At 42.6% G+C, this 24,632-nt stretch overlaps 1 protein-coding gene across 1 annotated transcript; it reads right to left on the reverse strand.

The window, feature by feature from the left end:
- Positions 1 to 41: 41 nt before the first annotated feature.
- Positions 42 to 23,559, reverse strand: RBBP7 (RB binding protein 7, chromatin remodeling factor). The gene is made up of 12 exons (XM_035000241.1): positions 23,243 to 23,559; positions 22,259 to 22,403; positions 16,836 to 16,981; positions 12,827 to 13,000; positions 11,659 to 11,774; positions 7,364 to 7,524; positions 6,488 to 6,614; positions 6,289 to 6,366; positions 5,618 to 5,694; positions 3,828 to 3,885; positions 1,177 to 1,287; positions 42 to 497 (listed from the first exon to the last, which is right to left on the reverse strand). Exons 1-12 carry the CDS (start codon positions 23,256 to 23,258, stop codon positions 429 to 431), a joined length of 1,278 nt encoding a protein of 425 aa, XP_034856132.1. The 5' UTR covers positions 23,259 to 23,559; the 3' UTR covers positions 42 to 428.
- Between the last annotated feature and the right edge of the window lie 1,073 nt (positions 23,560 to 24,632).

The raw sequence follows: 24,632 nt of genomic DNA on the forward strand, positions 1-24,632 counted from the left end.
TTCATACTCTCCTACCCGGGTTCTAAAAGAAGAAAACCGAATTTATTTTAAAACTTTATTTCTGCAAAGCCAATCAACAAATGTTGGAGGGAAAAAGTGTAAAAGTTATTCTTGCATATTTGGGAACAGCAAGCACTTAGTTTGAGAAAACAAGGACTTAAAATAGTTGAATCAAAGGCAGTACCCTGCTACTTGTATTTTAAAACAACGGTGATGTTCTCTCTCAACATTCCTTTCTTCCCTAAAAGCTACAATATGATACAGTACGCAATAGCTCACTTGAAAGTGCTAGAATCAGAAGGTAAAGAACGCCCTATGCCATCCCACTTAACATTTCCTACTATACAATGCCTTTTTGGCGCTTGATAAACCAAGCATTCGTGTAGCATTACATACATTCAATAGAAACATTTCTTGTACTTTGGGTTTTAAGATCCTTGCCCCTCCAGTTCCGATGTTGTGACATCTGACTCTTCATCATTGTAAATATTTTCAGCCTGGAGAGGACAACCAAAAGGCACAGGTAAAACTCCCCATGGTTTTTACAAAATTTCCTAAGAACAGCATTTAAGTCCATCTAGATTTTAGGATTCACTGGTCAGCGTGTCTCTGTGTTGGGACATGTTTAGAGTAATTTACTTAGTAGTTTTCCCCCCAGTCTTGAATGAGGAAAACCCAGGGCCAGTGCTCTTATTTGGCAGGGGAGCCCACCTACACACCGAGCTGCCCACGCACTGCTACTTTGTATTGTAAAAAGTGTTTTCCAAAAGCATTTCAAGCATCCCTGAGATGAAGCAATGGCCCTGCAGTTAATGAGAGGGTTAACACCACCTCAGAAACATCAGGTTCTTAGTACTCGGCATCCGAGAACTCGTGGCACTTTGCTTCATGCCCGTGACGCAGCAGACACCGGACCTACAGCAGTGACGCCAAGAGCCCAGCCGATGAAGCGGACGACAGTCACGCAAAGCAGAACAGAGGCTCTGCCCCCATCTGTGTGTAGACACAGATTTCTCCTGACCTGACAGGTGCATACTGAACTAAAGACTTGTTAAAATGGAGAAATGTCTTTTAAGATTATACACGGTACACCAAACTTAGAAAAGCAACAATCTATAACAAACATTTCAAATAGTCTGTTTCTTCTTTTTACTCAGGAAAAAGACTTTAGCTCACCATCTGCCATATCTGCATGATGTTATCCTCCGACACCGAGCAGATGACCCAAGGCTCATTGGGGTTCCAACTAAAATCTGAGATCTTGGCGGTGTGTCCTCCATGAATAAACTGTCAATAAGAATTTTAAAAAGCCTTTGTTTCATATCTTATGTTAGAAGTTTTTAGAGCGTCAGTCTTGCAACTGAGGTTTAAAAGGGAGGGGTTTTTTTACAGGCTTAGTAATCTACCCCTCGCTTATTTTGCAAATTTCCAAACCCTCAAAAAAGGAGAAAGAACAGTACAGTCAATGTCTGGATACCCTTTGCCTACATTCCCCTGATACAAGTATGTTCACAGGTGCGTTTTCTTACACAGACATACCTAACTAAGCCCCCCCGCCCAAGTATTCGCCCCACATCACCCAAAAGTAAGGACATTTTCCTATACAACCACAATGCCATTTCCATACCTAATACATTTAACATTAATTTACCTTCATTATCAAATATATGTAGTTCGGTACAAATAGTTAAGGCAGTAAATTCCCTTAAAGTTCTCTTACAGACTCTCAAAACTGGCCCACCCGAGGAGTCTTCTGGTTCTTCGGTAGCCTCGGCCTGTTCTCCCTTCTCCCTCTTGCTAAAAGAAAGGCACACCTCCCAGCCACCCTCCATCTTTCCAAGGTGCATCACTCAAGGTGGGGATTCAAAAGCCAAGCCAACCCGGGTTCCAAAAGCAAAGCCCCACAAAGGCCAAGCAGAGGGCTTTGCTATGAAATGATGAAGGGGGCAGAGACTCCTTCCCTACAAGACACAGCCTCATGGGCAGGCACTGGACTTTCCTTACCTCAGAATTAAGAATCAGAAGAAACCATTCTCACAGGGACAACATGAATATACGGTTTTGGACTGAGAAGTCACACTTCCTGACAAAAGTCTGACTGGACTCAGGCTGACAATTAGGTTACATGCAAGGTAACTATTTTACCTAATAATTTTTTTAGTTGAAAAATGATAGGAGAAAAACGGCTTTTTAGAATTGCGTTAAGGGGGACATAAGAGAAAATATGTTAAGACCACTGGCTTGGAATATATAAGGAGTCCTCAAATCAAGAGATTGTTATACTAAAATTATAGTTAGCATCCAGTTTACCACAGTTAAGTGTCCCTTGATTTCAGGCTCTCTGGTGAAAGGAGCAAAATCCTAGTGGATCTCCTCAAGGACCATAAAACTGTTAAAGAACCATAATATACAGGGTACCCAAAAATAGCTGGAAACCTTGGAAACATGACAAGTACAAAAATCAGTCACAAAAGACCACCATTACATTTCTATGAACTATCTAGAATAGGCAAATCTAGAGACACAAAGTAGATCACTGGTTGCCAGGAGCTGAGGAAAGGAGCAGACTGGGAGGTGATAAAGAGTAGAGTTCCTTTTTAAGGGGAAGGAAATGTTCTAAAACTGACTCGTGGTGATGGCCAATTCTGTGAACAGACTAAAAACCATTGAATTATATCCTTTAAATAGGTGAACTGTATGGGATTTGAGTTATATCTCGAAGTTTTTACCAAAGTAAAATAAGTACAAATAGCTGGATGAAAACAGCTGATACCAACACCTCAGCTAGAAAATACTTTAAAAACTACGAGGCCATGCATCACAGACAGACTTTTAAGATTAAGTCACTCAAAAAATCATAAATCATTTAGGTGCCGTCATCTGTCTGGGATAGTTTATTGAGAAATGCTCTTTCATCAGCAGTGCACAAAACATGCTGGCGTGTCTGCGTGTCATCACACCCTTGTCACTTTCTGGCCACTGCTGTTGGGCGTGGTAACACACAGGACAAGGAGTTAGGGGATCTAGGAGGTCTGTGCCACATGGGCTTTAGTGAGCATCTCCTGTATGTACGGCTCACCTTCAAGGGCTTTCTTTACCTTTTAAAACGTGGTGGGCAAAGCCCAAGTGTACCAAAAATTAGTACTGGCCTAAGAACTAAAAATACGTTACAGAGGAATGAGTATCTGCCAAACAACTGGTGGAGATGAATGTGGATTCTGAGTGAGGAAGAACCACTGCTAAGTCTGACCATGCTCAACAGGAAGGGGACCTGAAGCATACACTGAAGAACTCAGAAACAGGAAGGATGAGGACTGACAGGACAGACACACCACAGAAACCTTCAAAGGGCTGAGGAGATGCCGAGTGGTTCAATTAGGAGCAGGAGGGAGATGGTAGACACTTGGCACCAACAAGATCGAGAATGCTTTCATTTTCGGGGCAGGGAACTTAAAAATCAGGTCACTAAAATATTTCTGTGCTGTTAGAAAATGTTAAGTATTGCTAACTGAATATCAATACCTAGCACCCCCCCCCCCAAAAAAAACCCTCAGAAATACTACAAGTGGGAATCAGTGAGAAATTATACTATTTTCCAGGAGCCAAATGGTTCTTACTGAAATATTCATAAAAACCTACTGTGCTCTATTCGCTATTTTCAATAAACGTCAAAACCCAGTCAGAATAACCTTCAAGACCTCCAATTTGAAATCATCTCCAAGAGCTAGCATTTGAAGTTCTGACTCATTTTCCAAATTCATGGATCAATGACAAGTGGTCCAATCTGCATATGACATTTCATCTTGCATAAGAAAGCCAATATATACCAGGAGTTCTGGAGGCCCATCTTCTGCGTCTTCTGCTGACTGTTCTTCTCCAATTTTGCTATCAAGAAAGAACATAATGCTGTCATTACTGAAATTCTTATAGACGGCATGAACGTTCACAAAACCAGCATCAGCCCACAAAGGGCATCTTAAAACACACACACTCTAGAAACAACTTATTTCTATACTACCATCAATGACAACTTCTGTATTAATTACTGGTGGGACGGTGGGATGTTCACTTTCTAGAAATGATAAGAGCTGTTCATTAACTGAGGATGCAGCACAGAAATTGTTAATAATAAATATTAATTTAAAATTCATTATTTTTAACTGTGGCTGTTTACTACACTGGATTTAAAAGGTGATATAAGCCAAGGAAAGGCTAAACTTTTTTCCTCTCTTAACAACTTCAATTTGTAGAATCTGCCAGCAGTCCCAGCAGTGAAATCACTCAAGTTACACACCAAACAAATATCAGCCTTGGTATCTAGCCCCAAGGTGGACTTTGCTAGTAAGAGTTGTTGAAAAAGCAACCAAAATGCACAACCTTCCAAGTGATACTTTAGTTTTCTTCCCATTAAACTCAAACCAAACACATGGGACTGCTAGACAATGATGTATATCCTCTGGTCAGGACCATTTTACTCTGTAATTTTATCCAATGTAATGTAATTTTAATAGTACATAAGTCATAAAAACGTTAAGAAACTTTACAATGCCTACAAATTTACTATTGGCACCTTTAGGGACAATTCAGCTGCCAGGGCATCAGACTTTCAAAGCTTGCTGCTTCACTTCATATAACCACTAGAGTTTTCAGTTTCTAATTTTTACTACTAAAATTGTTTTCAAATAAAATAGTGTATACTCAAATGTTTGCTTTAAAGATTCTCTATATTTCCAAGATTCGATCATGGCCAGAGTTTGTTCTATACGAACACAGAACATTAGATGTTCAGAAATTTTACCATACAAGCATTTTATTCTAATGTCTTATGTTCTATACACTGAAGGACCGGTCTACGGTCTCTGCCTTGGTTTTAATAAACTAAAAACTTAGTCTACTTCAAAGCAGTACATTTAAAATCAGTATTTAAAATAAATTATTTCTTGGTAATGATTTAAACTTAGAATAATGACATCTTAAAGGGAAGTTTATATACAAGTGAACATCTTTATTAATGGCTCTAAAGGCTCAGACAAAAAAAAAAAGGAGTCTGAAATTCTTAGAATGGCAACTCTGAAATCAAGGTACTTTACAAAATTGGAAGGAACTCTAGAAAGAGCTGCAAAAGAACGTAAGCTCTGTTACAGCATGGCTTGTGCTTATCCCGTTCCCAAGTGTATCCCCAGCAGCTACACAGCCACAGCAGGAGCTCAGCTCCTCAAAATGAACCAATGAAAGCACAGAAGAGTAAATGATAGAAACACTCTAGGAGTGCAGGTATCATGTGAGCTCCAATGAGACATGAACAGCTAACATCTATATCCCTTTCTGTACCAACAGGGTTTTCAATACAATTATGTGGATCGTTAAGACCTATACATGCCCCCAACTTCATGCCTGAATAACAATAAAAACTCTCTTCGTATAAATTTATTTTGCATTCCATTTGCTGATTCACTTCTATTTTACAGAACAAAGACTCTTCAGGAAGGTACTTGAAAGTTGCTTTAATACTTGGCTTATGAAACTGGGGTCAGCAAACTACTCTCTACTTTATGAATTACATCATCTGTCAGATCAGCGTACTTAAGCCGTTTCTGGTCCCTGGACTCAGAGTTACCTTAAATCCCACACATTCAGGCGGCGATCGGTACCACTTGAAGCCAGAATTGTTTCGTTATGTGGAGACCAGTGGACCTAGCAACACAGATTTGAAAGTGTGAAGTATCATCTGTTCCTACGTTTGTGGGTATTATTCTAATCCTGGAGACTTTTCCATCTTCTGTTCTGTATCCTCTCCTTGTCCTATCCTTTCAAGTGCTCTTAAACGGCCCATCTCCTCAGCCCGCTCTCCAGGAAGGTCACACCCCAATACAGGGGGAGCTTGGCCAGGAATCCCCATAAAGTTATTCAGACCCGTAACTATCCCAGAAGCTTTTCAACATTTCAATGAAATGTATCTTAAACCTATGCAATGTGAAACCACATACAAGGTGTTTTTTTTTTTTCCCACTAGAGGACCCACGCACACTGGACACTTTAACTAAAGAATCCTTGGATTTCACTTTTTGAACTGATCCTGTTTTGCGAGACATTTTCTACTTCTAAAGTCATAATCTCACAGAGCTCCAAGTTACTTCCCACTAGTTAACTTATACAGAAGAGGAACTTAAAAAAAAAAAAAAACAAAAAACCCATAGCATGCCTGCTATAAAAGCAAAAAGATTTTAAATTTCCCCCATCAACAAGTTACTAAAAACCTGACAGACACACCAGAAAACCACCACATACCTGGAAAATTTCATCTTTATGAGATTCAAAGGTATGGAGTTTTAACTTTAAATTACGCAGATCCCATAAAGCTACAGTCTGAAGAAAAATAACAAATGAAAAGTTCATTTGTGCACTTTATGTAAGAATTTTAGAATATCTCACTGTAGCATAAGAAAACTGGATTCATAAACACCAAATATACAAAAACTTAAGAGACCTTATCTGCAGAGCCAGTTGCGAGAATAAACTCGCTGTAGGGGTTGAATGACAGGCAGTTGACCTCGGCAGTGTGTGCATCCACCAGGTGGCTTGGCTTGGAGGTGGTATTGGACCTGGTGTCCCATCTAAAACAGAAAGGCACAAGGCACACAGCACAAGACGAAGCCACCCGCCCCTCCCTAGCTTCTCACACCTGTTTCCATGTCCGCACCACTCCACACCCGCTGATCTCTGCCATGCTCGCCCCCCTTCACAGACACCCCAGCCACATACAAAGCTGCCAATTCGGATTTCCAACCACTGAGTGACATATTCTAAACCTACAGAAAATTAATTAGGGCTATCATTTCCAGTTTCTTGTTTATTAGACTCCTGTCTTAATACCAACTCTTCCAAGCATACACCAACCACTACATATAGAATAATGTAACAATTTGATACCTACAACATAGCCTTGTCAAATTTTACTATTTGGCCACATTTGCTTCAGATAGGAGTTTCTTTATGAAACAAAACACATTATAGGTGGCTGAATGCAGCCCTGTGGCCATGACCTCATATAATCATTCTTAGCCCTCATCTTCAAAGTCACCATGACACCGATTTTGACATTTACCACTACCAAGCATGTTTCTTCATATTTACTTATCTGTTTTCTTTTTTCCAGTAAAAAATGGTGCTCATTTATATAACACCGTAACTTTTATGCAAAAAAGCCATTATACATGTATGGTTTCTTGTATGTCAATTATACTTCACTGAAGTTTTTAAGGCCAGTATAGAACTTAAAAAAATCAAACCACAGGCCACCACAATCACTGATGGTCATTCAGGACACCCATATAGCAAGACCCCACTGAAGCTTCCACCTTACATCATAAGTTTCTGATCATCAGCAACGGATCCAAATAAGGACTCGTGTAGCAGATGCCAGGCCACATCCTCTACAACAGCCGAGTGGCCAGTGAAGATGGCTTTAGCATCCACAATCTTGCCTTCCTTTGGTCCTGCATTTATATCCCACAGACAGACAGTCTAAAGAAGGAAAAAGCAAACAATCTTCATTAAAAAATTATTTAACTAGGGGCACCTGGCTGGCTCAGTCGGAAGAGCATGATCTCGGGGTCGTGAGTTTGGGCCCCATGCTGGGTGTAGAGATTACTTACATAAACAAACTTAAAAAAATTATCTAACCACATAAAAGGTAGAAATAAACACAAGAGAGAAGAAACATAAACAAAAGTGAAGCTTCTAAAACAGAAGAGTATATATGCTTGTAGCATTCATCATCTGAGATGCAGAGGGCAAGGAAAGGATACGATAATGGGGACGGGGAAACCAAGCACGATGGCAGGCAAAAGACATTCAGGTTCGCGTTTCTACCGACATACCTTCAGTCCAGTATCTAAAGTTCATCTAGATTGCACAACGCAACACTGAGAGCCCAACATTCAGTATCTACTGAACAGGTATTTGTGTCCTAAAAATTCACACAGGGTTGGGAGACTGGAAATTAAAACTAAAACATGCTTCTTAAACAGCAAAAATATTTGGATAAGTCTTTCACTTCACAGTAGAAGCCACTACAAACATTAGGAAGTGGGACAGGTGAATAACCCAGAAACCCCAACTAGGCTATTTTGAGAGGCCAAAGCTTAAGGGCCTGAGGACAGATTCCCACAGCGCGCTCCTCAAAACATCAGCAGAACCCAAGGAGAGGCCATGGGCCTTCCCCAGGCCTCAAAGATCACAGATCAGCAGGCTCTGGGACCTGGGCCTTCAAATGACAATCATCACAAAGTTAAGAGGAAAGTTTTTATGAAAAAATATTGCAAGCTATCAGGGCGCCTGGGTGGCTCAGTCGGTTGAGCGTCTGCCTTCGGCTCGGGTCATGATCCCAGGGTCCTGGGATCCGGTCCCGCATCGGGCTCCCTGCTCGGCGGGGAGCTTGCTTCTCCCTCTCCCTCTGCCTGCCTCTCTGCCTACTTGTGCTATCTCTCTGTCAAATAAATAAATAAAATCTTTTAAAAAAATATTGCAAGCTATAAGGCAATGATTATCATCCAAACGGTTTAAAATAAAAGGTAATTCCATTAAGGTACATTTCCTGCAGTAATTCCACTGACACTGGTATGGGGTTCATCACTTTGAAAATCACGCTCTTATCTGAGTTTCTATAACAAAGCTATTTCCCAGTAATAGCTATTTCCCCAGTAACAAAAAAACTAGTTTTACGTAATACACACAGTCTTTGTTGATACACACTCAGACACACAATTTACAAGCACTGAAGAGAAAGGAACATGTAGAGCTCTTGTCATCCTCCCCTGCTCGTTTCAGAAGGATCCTGGGAAGATTAGCAAGATGCCTGGCACATGCAGAGCCCTTGGAAAACAGTCAGCTATTATTATAACTAGCAACTCCCAGCCTGGTGTCTTCAAAATGCACTAGTAATTAAGTTACTAAGCATAACTCATCCTCCCTGTTTCAGGGACTCAACCACGCCCACTTTGAGGCAAGTGGAGGAAAGCTTCCTTTCGGAGAACTAAGGAAGACCCTTGCTTCCCAGCCTCTCTTGTGGCTGGGACATGATGTTGGCTCCATCAGTCTGACCGTGATTTTGAACTGTGAACATCAACAGGGAAATCTGTTCTCATGACTGCGAGTGTGTGTGTGGGGGGGTGCACAGTGGAGAGTAACATCCACTGGTTTCTTCTCTGTGTTTTAGGCCATTTTCCAGCCAGCACAGCAATTCTGTAAGCTACTCTGCCCAATGCCCCTCTGATAAATTCCTTTTCTGTTTGTATCAGCCAGAGTTGGTTTTGGTTGCTTGCAGCTAAAGATTCTTAACTGGGCCAATTATCTACTTTCAATATTTAAAAAAGCATAACAAATTGTGACCAGTAGAAATATAAAGAAAGTCTGTGACGGGACAGGCCCTGTTCTAGGCAGGAGGATATACTGAGGAAGAAGGTAAAGAACCTGTAGCCAAGTTACAACAACTTTCAAAAGCTCCAGAAGTCTACTCTCAGCTCTGGGCTGGTGTTATAGCAAACATGTTTTGCTTACAGTATGGGATCCATGAAGGAAGGTATGGAGCTGTAGGTGGCAAGAATGCTACAAACATTGATCTACAATAAATTAACAAAATCACTTTGCATTTGTGTGGTACTTTTGTTAAAATACTTGTATTAAGGATGCCAAGATAACTCAATAGGGAAAGGTTAGTCTTCTCAACAAATGGTGCTAAAAAAACTAGATAACCGGGGCGCCTGGGTGGCTCAGTTGGTTAAGCGACTGCCTTCGGCTCAGGTCATGATCCTGGAGTCCCGGGATCGAGTCCCACATCGGGCTCCCTGCTCGGCGGGGAGTTGCTTCTCCCTCTGACCCTCCTCCCTCTCATGCTCTCTGTCTCTCATTGTCTCTCTCGCAAATAAATAAAATCTTAAAAAATAAAATAAAATAAAATAAAATAAAAAACTAGATAACCACATGTGGGGAATGAACTTGAACCCCTACCTCACACCATATACAAAAATTAACTCAAAATGAATAAAAGACCTAAATGTAAGAGCTAAAGTTGTGCAATTCTTAGAAGAAAACATAGATGTAAAAATCTTTGTGATGTTGGATTATGTAATGGTTTCTTATATATGATATCAAAAGCACAAGTGACAAAAGAAAAACTACATAAACTAGACTCAAAATTCAACTTTTGGGCTTTGGAGGACATCACCAGAAGAGTGAAAAGACAACCCACAGAGTGGGAGAAAATCTTTTGAAATCCTATCTGATAAAAGACTTATATCCAGAATATATAAAGAACTCTTACAATGCAATAAAAAAACAAAATTTAAAAACAGACAAGGGATTTGAATATTTTTCCAAAGAAGGTCTATAAATAGCCAATAAACACATAAAAATATACTCAACATCATTAGTCATCATCACCACAAGGAGACAAATCACTCCACCCCCACCAGGACAGCTATAATAAAAAAGACGGACAACAACAAGTGCTGACGAAGAAGTGGAGAAACTGGAAGCCTGGGGTACACATTGCTGGTGGGAATGTGAAGTGGTGCAGCTGCCTTGGAAAAGCTTGGCAGTTTTTCAAAAAGTTAAACATAGAGTTACCATATGACCCAGTATTTCCATTCCTAGGTAATTACCCAAGAGAAATGAAAACCTACATCCACACAAAAACTTATACAAAAATGTTCATCATACAGCAACATCATTCAAAATAGTCCCAAAGTGTTTTAAAAAAAAAAAAAAAAAAGGAAAAAGCCCCAAGTAGGAACAACCCAAATGTCCATCACCTGACAAAGAATCACTTCTGGCATATCCATATAATGGATTATTCAGTCATAAAAAGGAGTGACATACTGACCTATGTTTCAACATGGTTGAAAAACTTACACTAAATGAAAAGAAGCCAGACAGAAAAAAAGCACGTATGATTCCATTTATATGAATTATCAAGAAGAGACAAATCTACACAGATAGAAAGTAAATTAGTGGTTGCCAGGAGCTGGGGGAAGTGGGGAGTGACTGCTTAATGGGTATGGAGTTTCTTTTTCTGACATTTGATGAAAATGTTTCAGAAGAACTTTTTTTTAAAGATTTTATTTACCTATGAGAGAGAGAGAGAGAGAAAGCACAAGCAGGGGGAACAGCAGGCAGATCCCTGCTGAGCAAGGAGCCCGACGCGGGGCTTGATCCCAGGACCCCAGGATCATGACCTGGGCCGAAGGCAGACGCTCAACAGACTGAACCACCCAGACGCCCCTGATGAAAATGTTTCAGGACTAGATAGTAGTGATGACTACACAACTCTGTGAATATACTAAAACCAATGAAATAATAAACTAAAATGTAATTTCTGTTTATCAGGTCTCACAAACACTTCATAGTTTCCATTACAAAGATACTTTGAAATAATGGGACACCTTTTGCCCACCTTCCCTGCTTCAAAAGAGCTCTGTGGAATTCTAAGGCTCCAACAGGGCAGTATGATAACCATTGCTCTAAATCCTGTGAAAATGTTATCACAGTAATCAGGAGTATTATCTCAGAAAACCTTTCTCAACAATACAGCGCTCCTTCAGCGCACAGCTCTCCACCACAGTCTTAAGTACATGAGATTAGAAAGAATAAGTCTCTCACATGATCGTCCGATGCACTGAGGAGATGTCCACTCAAATTTGAATTCCAGGAAAGACCATAGCCTTCCTTTTGGTGGCCTCTTAACCTAAGATCAGGATTACATTCTCCACTTGGGTCTAAAAAAGAAAAGAAATACATTAACTACTAAGTGGTTTTCTGTTCATCAGAACTAGTAAAAGCAATCCTCACTCCTCACTGAATGAGCCGTAACATTCACTACAATGCATGAAGCATCACCTACAAACTATGACTTAGGACTTGGTCGGACCCACAGCCACCCGGAAAAGCTGTTCTCTGTGCTTCATTTCAAATACTCAATGCAAACCAAGTCTCAAGATCATAAAGTGAGAGTTCTTTGCAAAACCTAGTACTAGCTCCAACACAAAATACTGAAAACTACAGCTATACCTTCAAATTTGAGTGGTGGCAACCTGCCCCATCCCCGGATCAATTTTTTTTTCAAACAGGTTTGTGAGGAAAGAGTTAACACAGCAGGTCTGGTTGCTCAGTCCTTGCATGTCTCCAGGGTAGCCCGCAACCATGACTGACCCTTAGCCAACCCCTAGGAATGTGACCCTCACAAAATTCTTCATGTCGCCGACTGATGAAGCCGTGTATGCCCAGAGCAGTGAGGCATGCTGTAGCAGCTCGTCAAGACTTGCAGGATTGTTTAGCAAGATTCATGATGTATCTGGCTTCACTGTTGGGGTCCTGAGTTGCCCTTACCATGGCTGGTCAGAGAACAGAATGTTCCTATGTGATCAGACCTCTATAAAAACACCAGATCCTGAGATTCAAATAGGCTTCCCTAAGCAGAGACATTGATCACAGGCCCCTTTGGTCTGCTGCTAGAGAAAAAGCACGTTCTACGTGGCTCTGGTGGGGAAGGACTCCGAAGCCTGTGCCTAACCTCTCTAGACTCTGCCTGATAGCTATCTTTTCCTCCTGCTTTTGCTCTGTAGCCTCTGCTGTAATAAACCCTAGCCAGGAGTATAACCTGTTGGGAGGTCCTGTTACATCAACTGAATTTTGAGGGTGGTGACGGGACCCCTGAAAGCATTTTTAAACCTTTAAAAATTATAGATTATACTAGTCTGAGTGATCTCAAAGCAATTATTTCAAATCAAGAAAAATGTTCAAGCAATGGCCTAATTTCATCACTACATACCTGGTTTAGCAGGGTGCTTTGTATAGTCAAAAACCAGCACATCAGAAGATGGTGTTTTTGTAGCAATGATGTGAGGATTCTGCGGCATGTAACGAGCACGGTTTACTTCTCCTTCATGGTTAATTTTAATTTCACATTCAATTTTTCCTGTTACAGAACCAAAGCCACCAAATTCTAATGTGAGAAAAAAGAAACACATACACTTATGATTAAAAATCACAAGTCATTTAGTGTAATCCACCCAACATATTTTAACGTGACATAATACAACACAAATTAACTAGAGAACACAAAAATATGGGTTTTTTTTTTTTTAAGATTTTATTTGTTTGAGACACAGCAAGAGAGGGAACACAAAAGCAGGGGGAGTGGGAGAGGGAGAAGCAGGCTTCCTGCGGAGCAGAGAGCCCAATGCGGGGCTCAATCCCAGGACCCTGAGATCATGACCTGAGCCACCCAGGTGCCCCAATGGGTTCACTTTCCACTTGGAATTAATTTATTCTCAAAGCCCATTTGAATTGGAAAATGTTGATAGCTATTTTATCCAAGTTAATTAATTGTTTCACCTTGGATTTAGAATAATTAAGAACTGGCCTCTTTCAGTTGTGAAGAGGATGTAATTATTCCCTAAAATCAGAAATCCATGCTAACTAACCCCCACCCAACCCTAAGACATAGACATACTGGTTCCACCGATATGGTGGATACCAAATTCAACTGCTAGTGGAGTGCCAAAGCTAAAACGAGGGGGCTAACCTCTCTATCTGGTGTGTAAATAAGACTACAGTGTTGAGGGGCGCCTGGGTGCCTCAGTCGTTAAGCATCTGCCTTCAACTCAGGTCATGATCCCAGGGTCCTGGGATCGAGCCCCACATCAGGCTCCCTGCTCAGCGGGAAGCCTGCTTGTCCCTCTCTCACTCCCCCTGCTTGTGTTCCCTCTCTTGCTGTGTCTCTGTCAAATAAATAAAATCTTAAAAAAAAACACTGGAGTGTTGAATAGTTATTAAAAAGGCCTTGGAAAAGCAACAAAATCACATAAAAAGTATAAGGAACTTCTGAGAAGCAGCAAGATAATAGCAGAAAGAATACAAGTAGAGAACATCTAAGCAGATAAGGACAAATAAGAACATCTTTTTTTGTGTTCATAGATTAAGAACTCGAATAGTTGCTAAAAAAAAAAAAAGAACTCGAACAGCTGCTGACGCTTAAAAAGTTGGGAGGTTTCACATTGTAACTGTGTTATTTCTTCCTGACCTATATTGCTGCTTCTCTGCACATTCCTTTTTTGTTCCCCCTGTGTCTCAGGTTAGGGAACACTAACTCAAATGCCTAATGGAGCCAGGCAGGTAAAACAAGTAAAACAGACTAGCTGGGTTCTGGAGAAAACCAACTGAAAGCAGCAAACCATTTCTCAGTTTCAGCCAGCTCTTGCTATATGGGAATGCTTAATGAACACTGGCTCCCATGGTTTAATATTGGCATTCAGCCATTCTTCTCTGTGGCAAACGTAGCTTACACAACCATATACACAATCACCTCTCTCCCTCTCAGCACAGTCCCTTTCCATCACGTCAATGGGAGAAATTTGGCCCAGCCTTTCTAGGACTGCCACTCATTCTGAGACTCTGCTCCAAACCTGCCCCGACTTTGCTCTTTCAACCTACCACCCAACCCTCCACCCCCCCCCCACCGTGGACTCCAAGGGCTCTAACATTTCTAATATAAAGACACTCAAGTTCCCTAATTCCTTTACTTAAAACAACCTGAACAGCTCTCCTCTTAAAAAAAAAAAAAAAAAAAAAAGGATTTCCAGGTAAGATTTACTTTCAACACAGGGCCTTGTTTTCTCAAATTCAAAAGTATGAAAATAAAAACCACTATTTTGGGGCGCCTGGGTGGCTCAGTCGTTAAGCGTCCGCCTTCGGCTCAGGTCATGGTCCCAGGGTCCTGGGATCAAGCCCCACATTGGGCTCCCTGCTCAGCAGGAAGCCTGCTTCTCCCTCTCCCACTCCCCCTGCTTGTGTTCCCTCTCTCACTGTGTCTCTCTGTCAAATAAATAAAATCTTAAAAAAAAAATTTTAAAAACCCCACCATCTTAATAATAGTATGCATTAAAAAAATACCGTAACTGAAAATAAAAAGAGATGTTAACTGTGGATTATTTCAGTCACTTGTTGGAATGTAATATACTGAACAAGTAACTTCAGTAACTTAATACATCCATAAATTATGCACAAATTCCTAAGCCAAACGTCCAATAAATATATACTTTAGGATTAAAAGCCACTAAAAATTTCTGATTACAGTATTTACAGAAATAATGCATAAGGTCGTAGGGAAATGGACTGTGAACTGTGGCAGTGACAAACAGATTAAATCATTTTGGAAAATAGTTTTATACTATTTTAAGCTGACAATGAATACACCATACGACTCAGCAATTCCACTCCACTAGATAAATTTTCCATGTGTACAAGCAGACATGGCAAGGATGTTCACTGAAGCACTGTTTATAAGAGCAAAATACCAAAGAGATGCAATCCAACTGCTCCCCTGGTAGAAGAATGAATAAAGTAAGGTTTAATCACAATGGAACACTACACAGCAGTTAAAAAGAGATAGACATCTACACGGTATACGCACATACACAAAACAGTACCCAAAGAAAAAAGCTGGGGAAAAAACCCCTTTATATATATTTACTATTGTATGAGTAATAAAAATACAAACAGTTAAAAAATGGCACACTAATTTCAGGACAATGATAAATTCTTCAAAGGGAGGCAAGTTAGGAAAGGGGTATGGGGTGGCAGGACTTTAGCTATAAAATAATGTTTTATTTTCAATAAGAAAAAAACTAAAGTAAATTCCTTAAAATGTTAAGATTAAACCTTTTAGGGCCGTGCAGACAGCACTAACCCAACAGGTCTGGTTGCTTAGCCCTCACAGCTCTGCGGGACACTGGGACCATGAATGCCCTTGGCCAAGTCCTAGGAACATGGACCTCAGAATGTTCTTAATGTCACTGATGGATTGATGATTTTGTGGTGTACACCTGGAGCAATGGACCATGCTGTACCAGTTTGTCAGGGTTGCTTTGCACAAATACCAAGATTGACGACATGCACCTGGTTTCATTACTGGGGTCCTAAGTTTCAGTTGTCTTAACTGGCTGCCAGCAGGATGTGCCTGTGAAAACAACCCCCCACAAAAGCCTCAGATCCTGACACTCAGATGGGTTTCCCTGGGCAGAAGAGAGATTCAGCACATGTCCCTGTTGTTTGCTGCCAGAGAGAAAGCACATCGTGTGCAGCCCTGGAAGAGACTTGTGCCAGACCTCCCTAGACTCCCTGATGTCTATCTTTTCCTTGCTGCTTTTGTTCTGTATTCTTTACTGTAACAAACTTTGGCCATGAGTATAATTTGCTATGAGTCTTGTGAGTCCTTCTAGCACAATGACCAACCTTGGGTGATGGTGGAAAGACCAAATCAGGGGAATGTATGTTTGACAGGAGAAAAAAGGAAGTCAACAGCTTCCATTAAAAAGCCACTATTAACTGGTACATATGCCTCCTGACTTTTTCCTATGCAAACCCAACACATATTATTACTTTTTACCAAAATGGGTACTATAATCATACAAAGGAGTTACTCAATTTATCTTGGACACCTTTCCATACTAGGGCATACAGATTTGCCTCATTGTGAGTCTGTGTAAAATTTCAGATTTATCGCATTCTTAGGAATTGCTGCACAGTAATTCATACCACAATGTGTTTAACCAATTTCCTATGAACTAACATCTGGGTTGCTAGGTTGATCTTAATTTTTCAATCCTGCAAATAATGCTGTGAAATCCTTGTGCACATGTGTGCAAGTAGTTCTATGAGATAAACTCCTGAAAGTTAAACTGCTAGGCCAAAAAATATTAATAGAAAACGGTAATAACATATTCGGAAAGAAGGCACACTCCCTTAAACATCAATACTGGAATATATGGTATACCTACCACCCTTCTCACTGTCACAGTGGGAAGCATCAAACTGTGCATCATCGTTCGGAATATGGACTCGAGCAACCACGAGATGATTCTGCTCATCAGATGTGTGAGTCCCCAGCACCAGCCAATGAAGGGCATAATCCTTTCCTTCCGGTCTGTTTAGGAAAGAAAGTAAGTCACACTAACCCTATAAGACATCAGCTGCTAACAAATTCAGTCCATCACCAATCATACTCATAATCATTGACTTCTCACCTAAAAAATACCTTCCATTTTAATAAACTAGACATTTCTAATTTTCCAGTAAGAGGCAACAAGACAGAATGGAAAGTTTAAGCACTGAGCCAGAAAACTGGGTTCAAATCCTGGCTCAAATTAAAATTAACTACATGCAATTCTTTAAATCACAACTTCTTGGGGGCCCCAGTTTCTTCACCTAAAAAACAGGTTATGAGTGCAAAAGGCATGAAAACACTTTACTGATGTTCATGGTGCTTAAAGTTTATGAAATGGGGACTCTCAATTTTATGGGGGGAGGGGTATCTTTGTTAGCTTGCTTTATGGAACTTATTTTGAGGCTAAAGAACCTACTGATGCTTCTTGGCACCCTGGTCAAAACAGTGATTTTTTACATCTGTATCTATTAATGTTGTTTTCCCATTTGTATTATCTAGAATAGCAATTTTCACCTGTGCTCCATGGTCCCACCTCAGTGAAGAGGGCCAAGACATAAGGTTCTGGGCCCCAACACCAGACAAGTTAGGCTATTTATCTGTTTCTAAAGTCCAATTGTACAAAGGATTCAATCAATTTTTTTTTTTTTAAAGATTCCATTTATTTGACAGAGAGAGACACAGTGAGAGAAGGAACACAAGCAGAGGGAGTGGGTAAGGGAGAAGCAGGCTTCCCACCGAGCAGGGAGCCTGATGCGGGGCTCGATCCCAGGATCCCGGGATCATGCCCTGAGCCGAAGGCAGACGCTTAACGACTGAGCCACCCAGGTGCCCCAGGATTCAATCGATTTTAAAAAAGGCTTGAGGGTTGCTTCTACAAATGTTAATTTACTAATAACTAAAAAAAATTACAAGATGAAATTTTACCAAGATTTGGCTTAATGTAAAAAAGAACAATAAATACATACACAACTCCAAGAAGAGAATGCAGCAGCCATGGCTAAGCAATAGCAACTTGTCTGAAAAAAGACATGAGTCTTAGTCAATGTATGTTCAGGGGCCAAAAATAGGATATAGCTATCAAAACAGTTAACTCTATCTTAGATGAACTTATATGGGGAGGGGGGAGGCAATGCATGTGAGCACTCACCCACTTATTTTTCAATGAAAAAAACTTAGAAAATTAGGCTCTAAGCAATGTAGTTTAGGAGGACTGAGACAAAACAAAATCTTCGTAGCTCAAAATGAAAGGGAACTTAAACACATCTCATTAAAACCATTTGAAGAGAAATAGGAATGCTTGAGAGAAGGGAAGCACTGCAGAGCAATATTAAGGCTAACATAAAAAGGAAGGAAGGGACTTTTTAGGGGGTTAAACAGAAAAAATAGGACCTTTCTAAGGAGCAGGGTCCCAACATGGACTGGAGAATCTAAAAAATTCCTCAACTCTAAAATTCAATTCATATATCCCTGACACAATAATCATATAAGGATTTTTTTTTTACTGGAAATCCTTTCATCTCCATCATTAAAATACAAACTTATTTTCCTGAACCAATCAATATTACAATGTTTTCCTCCAATGCTGAATGCACCTAAGGCTGCAGAAGCACTAATGTTAAAAGACCTTGTCCAGGGGCGCCTGGGTGGCTCAGTTGTTGGGCGGCTGCCTTCGGCTCGGGTCATGATCCCAGGGTCCTGGGATCGAGTCCCGCATCGGGCTCCCTGCTCGGCGGGGAGTCTGCTTCTCCGTCTCCCACCCCCCTGCTTGTGTTCCCTCTCTCGCTGTATCTCTCTCTGTCAAATAAATAAATAAAATCTTTAAAAAAAAAAAGACCTTATCCATTTTCAGTGCCAGCATCCTTTGATCACTTGGATTTCACTGCTAAGAAATTCATCTAACAATCACAGATTATCACAAGGTTATTCTCAGTAGCACTGTCTTAGTGGCGAAAGACCGATAACAACCTAAATATCCATCAATAAAGAACTGATGACATAATTTATAATATATTCATAAATGGAATTCTATGGAGCCCTTAAAACAAAAGAGCATATCTAAGCATGCTGATAAGAAAAAGTCTCCAATATAAACTACTAACTGTAAAGTCAAATGAGTAACTTGCTACCATAAAAAAAGATGGAGGAGAGGGCACCTGGGTGGCTCTGTTGGTTAAGCGTCTGACTCTTGGTTTCGGCTCAGGTCATGATCTCATGGGTCCTGGGATTGAGCCCCTTGTCGGCCCCCGCACTCAGCCAGGAGTCTGCTTAACTTTCTCTCTCTCCCTCGCCCTCTGCCCCTCCCCCTGCTCATGTGCACATGTGTCTCTCTCTTAAAAAAAAAAAAAAAGGATGGAGGATAGATATGTATACGTACTTATTTCTGGAAGGATGAGTAAAAAAAAAAAAAAAAAAAGCCAAAAATGACCCTCTGCTCTGGGTAATAAAACCAGGAGAATAGGGACATGGAAAGGGAACTTATATTTCACTCCATGCACTTTGTACCACCTGAATTTGAGTGATTACAAAGATTTTTAAGTAGAGAGTTAGTCTCAGTATGTTTAATAACAAATTATTTAATAAGAGATATGGAAAAATGAAATTACTTCTTAGAAACACCTAAATAAAAATTTTTACAAGGCAAATCCACTATGTGGACAATTACCTAACTCAGTTTAAGGACAAGAGTTCAGAAAGTGCAAGTAATTATTAGGAAGTATGTTGTATGTAGTATGTAGGTAGAAAGCAGGCCTTGGGGCGCCTAGCCTAGGTGGCTCAGTCGTTAAGCATCTGCCTTCGGCTCAGGTCATGATCCCAGGGTCCTGGGATTGAGCTCCGCACTGGGCTCCCCGCTCAGCGGGAAGCCTGCTTCTCCCTTTCCCACTCCTCCTGCTTGTGTTCCCTCTCTTGCTGCCTCTATCTCTGTCAAATAAATAAATATTAAAATAAAAAAGAAGGCAGGCCTTATGAGGTTGACTAGGATCTAGCTCCTCAAAGACTCAGGGAGTTAAGAGTAGCCAACATTTCCAGTGTTCCATATAGTAACAAAACACAATCACAGTCCCTTCATATTCCAAATAGAACCCTGCAGAAGCACCACAAAGCCATCCTCAACATCCAAGAATGCAGGCTGGCTGGCATTTTCTTGCATTCCCAGAGCAACTGCACATCCCACAACCAGATCCCACTTCTTTGTATGCAAAGAACACCACGGAATACATAATTTAAGGTATTTTCTGTTAAGTTCTTAAGTGTTAATATAAAAGCAGTATGGGGGGAGGCTGGCTGGCTCAGTAGGTGGAGCATGCGACTCTTGATCTCAGAGTTGTAAGTTTGAGCCCCACGTGGGGTGTACAGATTATTTAAAAACAAAAATCTTTATCTGGGCTAAGAACTTACAAATTTATCATCTTTAAAATTGTTACACAAAACATATCATAGGTAACATTTTCAAAAGACATGAATAAGCAGTTTTCATTGGAATCAATAGAAAAACAATTACACTCTAATAAATTATTTCTGAATACAAAGGGGTGGGAATATCAGCATCAGTCACCACTTACTGCGTACTTACACCGTGCCAGCACTTTAACAGTGCATGATCTTATTTAATTCCCTCAAAAGTAGGCAGTCAGAACGGCCAGCACCTCCACTTACAGATCAGACAGCTTGGGGACAGAGACTAACCAACGTGCCCTAATTTAGCTACTAAGAAGCAGGGGGCAGGATTCAAACTCCAGTTTCTAACCTTAGAGTCCCACCCACCCCCGCTGTTTTCTACTGTTAGGGTAGGTCAAAAAGATCCAAAAGAATGTAAATTAAGCTGTTAAAGCTTTTAATTTACTTAAAGGAATGCACAGGGAGTCAAAAATACATGGTGTTCAAAATGAGAACCTGAATACCCTTAAGTATTTGATGCTCAAAATTGTTATGTCAGTGCTTAGAAGTCTCCATTATTTATTTCTTGGCTACTCTTCCTACATCTGTATATCTACACTGTGATTTTTGGGAACCCCAATGGAAGCCCCTACCTGTATGGAAGACAATGTTTGCATATGGAGAATCTGGCCATTGAAGGAGTAACCTTATATAAAATTAACTTGCTCTTATTTTCATTACTTGTCTCAAAATCCCCTTCCTAGTTTTGTTAATCCTCATTAAATTATATGCTCACAATACCTAAATTTAATAGTTTTAAAGTACATGGCCAAGTTCCTATTAGAAAAAGCACAAGTGCATGAGAAAGGTAGTCTAATACAGGGCTTGCCTCAACTCTGGGATACTCAGTTTGGGCTCAAAATCACATTCCAGGGGCGCCTGGGTGGCTCAGTTGGTTAAGCGACTGCCTTCAGCTCAGGTCATGATCCCAGGGTCCTGGGATCAAGCCCCGCATCGGGCTCCCTGCTCAGCCGGAAGCCTGCTTCTTCCTCTCCCACTCTCCCTGCTTGTGTTCCCTCTCACGCTGTCTCTCTCTCTCCCCGTCAATTAAATAAATAAAATATATATTTTTTTTAAATCACATTCCACCACTTACAGGCTGTGTGATCTTGGGAATTTTACTTAACGTCTCCACCCCCGTTTCCACAACACAAGGATGATAAAAAGTAATCACAGTATAGTTCTGAGTATTAAACCAAACAAGGGGACACAAAACTGTTCACATGTGCCAGGCCCTATTTTAAGTGTTCAATAACACCAGCAATTATTACCAGGGAAATCTTAGAAATGGCTGAAAAGAACACTCTTAAGAAGACCAACAACAGCCTCAAAGTGTATTCCGCACTATTAGCCAGTAACATCTTTTCTTCGGTGAACTGTTGCTCAATTCTTTTCCCCTATGTCAATTAAAACCTATTCATATTGGGGTAGCTGATTACATGGATGTGCTCATTTCATAAAAATCCATCAAGCCATATACTTATGATTTGTGTACTTTTCCGTACATACCCTATTTTTCAATAAAGTTTTAAAGAAATCCATTAGTCTGGGGCCCCCCAAAATGCCACTCTTTATTTAAGCCCAAGAAATGTCAAATATGTCAGATGCTTCCCACGAATATCATTAATCACACTTTATCCCCACACTTACGTATCAGAAACCATCCCATAAATCACTTGTTTTGAAAATATAAATCACCTGCCACCTCATCCAAAGGCTAAACTGATTACACGCTCATGTTGTGTGTGTGAAATGCCGAAACTAGAAAATTAAGGACAATAGTTAAATCTATGCAAAGTAAAAGTTGCCAGAAACCCTTACTTAGTCACTTCAGGAAGCCACTGAACCGTAAGACTCGGCCACTGAAGAGCATGGGTCATAACCAGGTCATACAGAAACGGTGTATTCTTCTTCCAGATTTTATATTCTTCATTGATGACACGCTCCTCCACAGTATCTTCAAACACTGAAATTTGGAGAAAGCCCATACAATTAAGTGGCTGAGAGAAATCGAAATCAGAATCTGTACACAGATACTGGAGGTCACCTCGAGATGGCCACACCTAATCCACTCAGCTTTACCTCTAATTTGGACACGAACTAACTGCTCTTCCAGGATGTGGAGAGAGTATTTATTAACACCGGGAAGCTTATTTTTTGCACTTAGAAATCAATACCGCTTGCGTATACAGAATTGGGTAATTACACAGACAACGATTTTGTTTCGCCAGTTACAGCTGTTCGCACCTGTTCTAAGATGACGACCCATATGCACAGTGGCTCCACGACCCACCCGGAGAGACGAATCCACGTGTAGCAGAAACCCCTCGGCCCGCTCCCTCCATCCCCCACCAAGAGCGGCCTCCGCTCCCACGAAGCCCGCGTCAGCAGCCATAAACCGCCGTGTTCCAGAATCCCCCGGACAAGGGCCGCGACCTCGAAGCGGTCGACGCGCGCGCGTGGAAGGAGCAGCCGTGTCCGCTTTCCGGTGGCGGAGGCCGCCTCCGCCCGAGAGCCAAGGGCGCCGAAGGGAGCGCCGCCGCCGGAGGGGGGGAGGGGAATTGGGGGGGCGGAGGGGGAAGGGGGCCCAGCCCGCGGCCCCGCGCCCGGCTCCGGAAGTGCTCGGAGCCCTCCGCGCCGCGATCCCGTACCGAGTAGGCCCCTCGAGGCGCGCGCCTAGCCTCGCGCCCGGCCCCGCCCCCTGCTCCTCACGCCAATTCGCGCCTTTCGCCGGCGCGTGCCGCGGCCTCGCGCGCCCGCCGCCCCCCGCGGTCCCGGCGCGCGCCGCCCCGCAGGGCCTCTTACTCTCTTTACTCGCCATCTTGCGTCGGGTCGTTCGCCCCTCGCTGCCGCCTCGGACTCCCCTCGCTAGCCAACAGCCGCCCAACCGCAGGCGTTCCTGCCTCGCCCAGGCGCGTCACACTCTTCTAGCTCTCGAAGCGTGAGCTCCGTCTTACAGCCTGGGTGCTCCCCAAACGCTGCGTCCTTCTCTCCTGCCTCCTCCCCGCTCGCGGGTACCGAGGTCTGAGGCGCTCTTCTCTCTCTCTCCAAACTTGGAACGAGACTTTTCAACCCGCGCCTCCCAGCCCGCCCAGGCAGCTGAGCGCAGGCGCATCCGCCCTGGGAAAAGTGAGAGGCGGCGGAGAGGCGGGCCTGGGAGCCAACGGCTCGGTCGTTTCAACCAATGAGGTGCGGCAGGCAGGTTTCACGCGGCATTTGGAGGCGGGCTTCTGGGGGTGGGCGGGGCGTTCCGCGGCAGGAAGTTGGCGAGGCGCAGGCGCGAGGACTCGCCCAGCGCTCCCAGGGCCGGGCGCGGGGGCGGATGGGGGGCGCGCGGGGGTGGGGCGGATGGGGGCGCGGCGTGCGGGCTGCGCGGGGGCCACGAGCCCCGGGGCCGCGGGGCGTGGCTGCTTCCCGGGGGGGGGGGGGGGGCAGGGAGACTGCCGCCGCTTAGCCAAGCAAAATCTCAGAGCGAGGGAGGAAAATGGTCTCTAGTCTCGAGAGATTACTGTGCCCTCAAAATCTCCCCGATAATCACGGGCATGCAATTCTGTGCACCCTGAAAGGTTTCCCTCCGGCCGACTGGCTTTTCCTGGGGCCCGGTCGAGCTGAGGTGGGGTTCGTTGGAGGCAAAGGGAACCTTTTACAGAGGCCGCGGGCGTTTTTGACTGCTGAAGCCTCTGGGCCTCCCCGCGAGGCTAAACCTGCGGCCTGTACTGGTACAGGCCGCCGACAGCTCAAAACTGACTTGAATAACATTTTCGTTTGTTCGCACATTTGGGTCCTTAAAATGATTTGCGGCCTCTCGAACTGCAGAGAATTGTGTCCCTACCCCGGCGTTCTTGTCTCCGTCCCAGTCCTGGACCCTGCTGAGTCATTCCTGTCACCTGCAGGGGTCCCAGGGCGACCCCACTCCACGATGGCGAAGCTGGGGAGAGCTGCCCTAAGCTGACCCGGGATGGCTTACTTGAGCCCTGCTCTGCCTTGGAACTTGCTAGCCCCTGAGTGCGTGGGGGTGAGGGGAAAGTGGGCTGCAAGGCCAGAAGGGCCAGAGGGTACCGGGTTGGGGGAGGTGGCCAAGATGCCTACGTGCAAAGGGAACCTCAGTGTACTTCCAGACTCGGAGAGAGGCTCCCCCTGCAAAAGCACCCCAGAACATTTGCTGCCTTGATATTTTCCAAATGCTTTCACAAGA

This window comes from Mirounga leonina, unplaced genomic scaffold (genome assembly GCF_011800145.1).
Source record: "Mirounga leonina isolate KUSES-001 unplaced genomic scaffold, KU_Mleo_1.0 Mir_101595, whole genome shotgun sequence".
In the NCBI taxonomy this organism is placed as follows: domain Eukaryota; kingdom Metazoa; phylum Chordata; class Mammalia; order Carnivora; family Phocidae; genus Mirounga; species Mirounga leonina.